Raw genomic sequence first — 7766 nt, forward strand, 5'->3', positions numbered from 1 at the left:
TTCCGTCGGATAACATGTCTCATTTGGATCGTAACACTTAGCTTAATGTTTATGATATTTGCCATGGAGCGAGTTTCACCTGAAGTGAAATAGGAGGTTTTATAGTTGAGTTCGCGTGTAATTTTTCGGAATAATAAAGTTTATAGGGGAACACTGCATTCCCTTGCTAAGAAGATTCTAAGATGGTAGTAACATTTCTTTTAAATGAATAGAAAAGTTAAAGTTCTAAAATTCATGGTGTTTTTTAATAAATACTAAAATAATAATAATCTTTATTTAGCACATTTTTGGTCTGAGTTATTATAAATATGGATTATTTTGCGCTGATTTCAAGTTATTATGACTTAGTGATTTTTTCTGATAACCATATATAATATTTTAGGATTACTTATGTATTGTTTTGTTAGTTGCCAGTTTTTAGTGTGCATTGATCTTTCAGTAATTTAAAAATATCAAAATGTGGGATTGGGAAGTTCAAAAACCCTGCCCATGATTAATTTCTTACCAAAGAAAACCTTTATATAAAAGCTTGCCTAAAAGCTTTTAAGTTGGAACTGTTTGCTGAAAGCTTTTTCAAGATCAGCTGTTTGCCTTCGCGGCGCATGTAGTTCAGTTCGGTGTGAATGGCAAACTGAACAGCTGATCACAGCGTGGCAGAGCGAAAAAGTGAAAAACTCTCTTAGTTTTATCGAAATCGGGGCAGTTTCCCCTAAATTCTTCGTTTGGACGTTGTGTTTTGATGTAAAAAAGACGATTTATTAAGTGTAAAAGAACTTCCAACCGTGAGATTTCGGAATAATATCTAAGTACGTGAGTTGCTACATAGTCTGCGTAGGCTTTTAACTTGGTTAACGTAAATATTTCGTAGATAAACCGGCGCAGTAAATAAATAAACAAACGGAGTCCCCATCTTCAGCACCGGCATTTCCCAACCGATCGTTACTCAACTAGCAGACCTGGAACCTTAGATGATTGATGGGTTTTACCAAAAGTGCAAAAAGACTTGCTGTTTCTTATTTAAGACACAAAACCCACTCCTCTGATTTGTTCGTCAGAAATTTTACTCAGACAAGAGCTACATTTTTGACCAGATTTTGTAGCACCTTTAGCTCTGTCAACATGGAAAAAGTGTACTTCAGAAATGCAAGTGATAGCAAGGAGCTAGACATTGTATTCCGCTTTGTAAACTCCAATCTGAAGATTGACCGTGAATTTAATTTTCGTCGTCAAATGAATGAGCCCATTGAAGCTATATTGGCGCGAATTCGAAGCAATATTTTAAATAGACTTGCTAAAATCTCAAAGAAATCCGGAAAACCTACAGCTGAGATAAATGTAAAGCTGTTAAGTGACAATTACGATGGAAACTTCAATGAAATGACATTTGCTGAACTCTTCAGTAAAGATTTTACTGGAGTTAAGCTGCAGGTGGTGGATACAGTGTACGATATGGTTTTTAATCCACCATGGATTGCATCCCTAAAACTGCCCTCCTGCATATTAGCTGGATTTGTGATATACCCGACTAATGTGCAGATTCAATTCGGTGAACGTCAGTACAGCAAAGGAGTATGGTACAAAGCCAAGCGACCCGCAGATTCCGAATGGGAAGTCTGCGGAGAAGGATTTCAATACCTAGTATCGCCCCAAGATGTAGGTTACTATTTAAAATTCGTATTAACACCAAGAAATGAACAGGGAATAAATGGTCCTGTGGTGGAAAAGGTGGCAAACTCTGCGGTACAGGATTCCCCAGGGCTTTGTCCATTTCAAAATCGACACAGCCACACTCCGAATTATTTGAGTGACTCCAACGAAATTCGGGTGGTAAGCTACAATTTATTGGCCGATTTATATGCGAGTAGTGATTACGCCGGAAGTACTCTCTTCTCATATTGCCCATCGAAATATCTACAAATAGACTATAGGAAACCATTATTCATCAACGAATTCATTGGTTATAACTCGGATCTTATCTGCCTGCAAGAAGTCGATCAACGGATTTTTGATTTCGATTTAAAGGAAATACTGGAACAACCGCCGTATAATTTTCATGGCATTATGGCCCCGAAGGGAACGTGTGCAGAAGGAGTTGCCATTTTCTTTCGGAAATCGCGCTTTGAACTATTGGACTCTCAAGTTCTGCATTTAGGACCTAGTCTCCCCAAACTGCCCGTTTTCGAAAGCCTTTGGAATAAGATCAAAGTTAATTCTCAACTAGCAGAACGAATTTGTGATCGGTCCACAACTCTACAAACTTGTTTGCTAAGGATTAAAGAAACGGACAACTACGTACTTGTGGCTAACACGCATTTATATTTTCATCCGGATGCCGATCACATTCGACTTTTGCAAATGGGATTTTCTATGCTATTTGTTGAGCACATAATAGGTAAAGCGGTACAGGATTTCAATATCAGTAGCCCTCAAAATATTGGTCTGATATTTTGTGGCGATTTCAATAGCGTTCCGGAATGTGGGATCTACAAGTTGATGACCGAGCAACTGGCGGAGGAAAGTCTGGAAGATTGGCGTAGTAACACCGAACAGGCTGTTTCGAACGTGGAGCTCTCACAGCCTTTTAAAATGGTATCGGCCTATGGGGCACCGGAGTTCACCCACTATACCACTCTTTTTTCGGGCTGTTTGGACTATATATTTTACCAAAACGATCGCTTTGAGTTATTGAAGTACGTTCCACTGCCCACAGAAGAGGAGTTGAAGGCCAATACTGCCATACCTTCGGCTGTTTTTCCATCAGATCATGTTGCTCTTGTAGCCGATCTTAGATTTAAGCCAGTAGCAGCTCCAAAATAAATTATGGAAATATGAGGCTTGATTATTTAATAAGATTGTTTAAAAAACTCGGGGATTTCGCAACGTAATTAAATAAAAATGTATCCCATATTAAGAAATAACTAAAGTGTACTCTTATATAAAAAATTGTATTTTAATTTGCGTATATAAGCAGAAAATATATTTTTTGTTATTAAATATTATTTTATAATAATATTACCCCCATAAAAAACTTCTTTTTCAAACAGCTCTTGATGTACTTAATTATTTAAGTCATTTGCAGCTCCAAAATAAATTACACCAGTTTACAAAAAAAAATTGATGAAATACGCCTTTCAGGAAACCTTTGTTTTCCGGTAAGATACATCTCCCTGATTAAGAAAAGGGCACTTAAAATTTTTTCTATGGTACCAATTTTTTTTAAAGTGTAAAAAACGTTTTTCGCACTTTTCTATTTTCTAACTCGAGTTGTGATAAACCAAATTCGGTCATTAAGGACTCATTTTACAGGTAATAGAATGCCCTTTAACTTTCTTATACACATCATTAAGTTCCATTCATTAGTTCAAAAGCTACACTTCGTCAAAGTTGAAAAATTTGGAAAAAAATCAAAAACGCTGGCATAAATGGCTTCTTTAAAAATACACGCGTAAAAACCGAAATTAGTTTTATGTTGTTTTCTTGATGGCTGAACCATAACGGAGAATATGCGCCATAGATCACGACAATCCGTTGGTAAATCGATTTTTAACAGATTTTTAAACGTATATACCCAAGTTCATTATTCGGGAGCAGCGGCCGTTAAACGTTATTTTAAATTTTCAGTGTTGGGGAACGTAAGAATTTGGTGCAAGTTGTTATGCATAACGTTTCTTTGCTATTAGCTCTGGGCAAGCTAAAGAGTATGCGATTGCAGTTACGAGGAAATCATTTTCATATATTTTTAGCAAGGAAACTGACGTTATGCATAACAACTTGCACCAAATTCTTACGTTCCCCAACACTGAAAATTTAAAATAACGTTTAACGGCCGCTGCTCCCGAATAATGAACTTGGGTATATACGTTTAAAAATCTGTTAAAAATCGATTTACCAACGGATTGTCGTGATCTATGGCGCATATTCTCCGTTATGGTTCAGCCATCAAGAAAACAACATAAAACTAATTTCGGTTTTTACGCGTGTATTTTTAAAGAAGCCATTTATGCCAGCGTTTTTGATTTTTTTCCAAATTTTTCAACTTTGACGAAGTGTATCTTTTGAACTAATGAATGGAACTTAATGATGTGTATAAGAAAGTTAAAGGGCATTCTATTACCTGTAAAATGAGACCTTAATGACCGAATTCGGTTTATCGCAACTCGAGCTAGAAAATAAAAAAGTGCGAAAAACGTTTTTTACACTTAAAAAAAATTGGTACCATAGAAAAAATTTTAAGTGCCCTTTTCTTAATCAGGGAGATGTATCTTACCGGAAAACAAAGGTTTCCTGAAAGGCGTATTTCATAAATTTTCTTTTGTAAACTGGTGTTATTTGTTGAAATTTGAGGCTTGATTATTAATTAAGATTGTTTAAAGAACTCAAGGATTTTGCACCGTAAATAAAAATGTATCCCATATTAAAATAATAACGAGATATAAACTTATACAAATAAATAATTAACTTGTTAATAAATATTATTATTTCTATAATACTATCACCCCCACTTAAAACTTCTTTATCAAACAGCTTTTTATGTACTTCATTATCCCTGCGATATAATAATTGTCTAAATTTAAACGAAAGAAAAACATGGAAAGTAAACCGAAATAAATGGCGGAATGAAGTGACAACAAATTGAGTAAATCCCTGAGTAGCTTAGCTCGCTGGCAAGCAGCTGCCTTTCCTGGCTTCTGCTACTGTTTTCCGGCTGATTGCAGGACCCAGAGCAATTAACGTGAAAATTCGCCAAGGAAAAACCTTGGAGGTGGCAGTAACAACAACAAACACAAGAACAACAATGGCACGAAAAAAGCTTAAAAGAAATCCGAGAGAGGAAAAAATATCCCAAGCCAACTGAAGTGATTTTCGCACTAATTAACTGCACTTAGTTGACACATACCAATCTATTCACACCGCCACTCCCCACAACGTTGTCGTTTGCCATAATCAGCGCCAGTGCAGCATTTTAATTGGTTTCCACAGTGCTGCCAATATAAAGTCCCACATGTGCAATCGGAATTTTCCACAGAAATTATTAGAAAGCAAATGAAATGTGTTCCGATGTGCGGTACATTGGCGGTTAAAATTGTAGTTCTAATATTTAAATGATGTCTGAATGTATCTTTCTAAAGCCAAATGAAAGACATTTTAGTATGCGGAGAGGTCCTAGAGACTATTAAGTTTAAAAAAAAAGTAAATATTATGAAAAAGGGATTAATTTATAAGAAAGCTGATTATGATAATGGCACACTCAAATTATAAACATTTTTCGTTTTGAATTTTTTTTGATAACATTTTTTTTAAATATTGTTTTTGTTTTACTACAATAGATATTTAAAAGATTACATTTAACATAATAAATATAAAGTAATAAAATAAGAATAAAAATTGATTTCATATATAGTAAAGTTCTATCAATGCTCCTATAGTTGTACAAGTTCGTGTGGTGTTGTATAAGCCCTGCAACTCTATAATTACGTGGGACCGTGTTGACAACTAGCTCCTTGCAATCGAGGAAACTGGAATGGAGCAAAAATAGAAGCTATGCTTTCAATTCTCAGTTTGGTTTGCCTTAGCTCCTCATTTCATCCCCATATGAGGCATATTGTTATTGCACATCAAAGTGAATTCGCTTGATTTAGTTCTGATTTTTCCATGGTAACATGTGTGTGATGAATTCAAAAGAACCTAATGAGTTGTGGTTGTGGTTAAAAATTTGTATAGTTCTGAATGGGGGTTTTGCATAGGGCACCCATAAATATTAATATTAATTATTTCCTTGTGAAAGTTTCTTCAGTACTTTGTGCTTCTGATTGGGTTTATTTTTTATGAGTACCTCTGGATAACATCTTTACTAAATGATGCTTACGAAAATATATTTTTTTATAGTAAGCCGCATTTATGCCCAAAAAATAATCTCAAATTTATTCGAAAATAGATATTTGTATGTGACTTACTAAGCCCTAGGACTTTGTAAAAAAGTGGCAGAAAATTACCTCCGCCCAGAGGTCAGTCGGCAGGACATTTTATTTACTTTGTTGATTAAGCTAAAATAGCATAACAGTAGGGGAGAGAGAGATCATCCAAGTGGCAAAGTCACGAGGCAACTGCCAAGGACAAAGTCATGCACAAAAAACTCCCGAAAAAATAAAAAGCAATGAAGAAAAGGCAAACGGAAGCATACGGAAATGCCAGGAGCGTGGATTACATTAACGCAGTATTTTCATAGACGAGGGTGTAGCAAAGAAGGACTTACGGGGAGGTGTTTTGGCTTTTGGGAGGACTGTGCGAGTTGGTAAATTAAACGCCCACTTAATCTCGGCCGGGTCAACTTGTGACACGAAACTCATTCGGTGGGGAAGGTGCCCAGAATTGCTGAGTGGACATTTACAAGTACCGGGACATTCGAAATTCGGACTCAAATCATAAACTTAATAAATTTATTTTGCTACTCATCCTAGGTATTTTTTCTAAAAACTATATTGAAACTAATGTTTGAAATGCATTTTTTTTAATTATTCAATCAAATCAATAAATAAAAAAATTATTTTGAAAATATATTATAATATATATAATTATATTATATCTCACTATATAAAATTTAAAAGTTATATTTGTAAAATTTTTAAGATTTTGAAATAGGCCAAGTAACACTGAACTTTCTTCTCCTATACGATAACATTTCGGACTGTCCATATATTTCGTAATCATAGGTTTAGCTTCTTATTGATTTTTAATTGAAACATCAATCAATTTCTCAATCAAAAAATTAATTTTTTTACAATCATAAAATAAAATATTTTTCATAAAAAAAAAAATATAATTTTAATAATTTTATTTCGGCTTTTAAAAAAATTAACACACTTACAGAATGCGAGTTTGCACCGCATCTCTAAAATTAGTAGGGGTTGTTGGTTGTCAAGGGAGGATGTAGTATTTGGCAAGTTCAGGGACATTGCCAAGGGACAGTGTCAAGATCAAGTCTGCAAGTCTACCTCATTCATTTCCTCCCCCAGAGGTCTAGCCAGTTTCAATTAATTTCACGGCGAAGGGCGACTGGCAGGGAAAACTAAAGAAAAACTGTTTTCCAGGCACTTTTGTGTCAAAAAGTTGTCGTCGCGACATTTCTACTGTGTCTCGCCTGCGTTTCCCTTTGCTCAGATTCTTCCCCTGATTTCTCCATTTTCCCCAGCCATTCCTACTCCCTGGAATGTTTTTATTTTATTTTTTCTTTTCTTTCTCGGGTGCAGGAAATGCGTACTTCCTGTTTGTTGTCTCTGCAAGCTTTGGCATATTTGCGTGCTCGGTCCTGTCTCTTTCTCGCCTTTTGGCTGCCTGTTTTTCATCTCCCCCTGCGATTTTCCTTTATCTCTGTGTGAGTTTGAGGGACAGTGAATGCACTTGGACCGTCTCTGTCTGCGATTCTCCTTTTCTTTCGACTTTGTTGGGGTCACCCCATAAACTTTTCCTTCCTACTGACGCATAATTTTACATGTTGTTGGTTTCCTTTTCTACCCTGTACTTTAGATTAAAAGGGTATATTATATCGTAATAGTAATACAATTTACTGACCCACACAGAGAAAATTCTGACGTTTTCATCTGAGTTGAACATGTTCTTAAAAATAGAACGGCATTTTAAAGTTGAAAATGTTTTTATTTTGCTCGAATCAAGTTGAATTGGCGGTTCTTATGTACATTGTATATCTCAACATAAAAACTATTAATTCAGTCCTTAGTGTGTACTTAAAAGTTGTTAAATAACCTCAA

At 35.4% G+C, this 7766-nt stretch overlaps 1 protein-coding gene across 2 annotated transcripts; it reads left to right on the plus strand.

Moving 5' to 3' along the window:
• The first annotated feature begins 607 nt into the window (after window positions 1-607).
• LOC108014093 (2',5'-phosphodiesterase 12) lies at window positions 608-3034 on the plus strand. Of its 2 annotated transcripts, none has more exons than XM_070999495.1 (2): window positions 608-810; window positions 869-3034. In XM_070999495.1, the coding sequence occupies exon 2, from the start codon at window positions 976-978 to the stop codon at window positions 2815-2817; it is 1842 nt and encodes a 613-aa protein (XP_070855596.1). In that variant the 5' UTR covers window positions 608-810; window positions 869-975; the 3' UTR covers window positions 2818-3034. The 2 variants fall into 2 exon arrangements, with proteins under 2 accessions (XP_070855596.1, XP_016935605.3); XM_017080116.4 differs by having other exon boundaries at window positions 608-806.
• The last annotated feature ends 4732 nt before the right edge of the window (window positions 3035-7766 follow it).

The sequence above is a fragment of the Drosophila suzukii genome, chromosome 2L (assembly GCF_043229965.1).
Source record: "Drosophila suzukii chromosome 2L, CBGP_Dsuzu_IsoJpt1.0, whole genome shotgun sequence".
NCBI classification, from domain to species: Eukaryota; Metazoa; Arthropoda; class Insecta; order Diptera; family Drosophilidae; genus Drosophila; species Drosophila suzukii.

What these genes read in the sequence shown, in the direction of transcription:
- LOC108014093 (XM_070999495.1), top strand. Translation starts at nt 976, where the DNA reads ATGGGTTTTACCAAAAGTGCAAAAAGACTTGCTGTTTCTTATTTAAGA.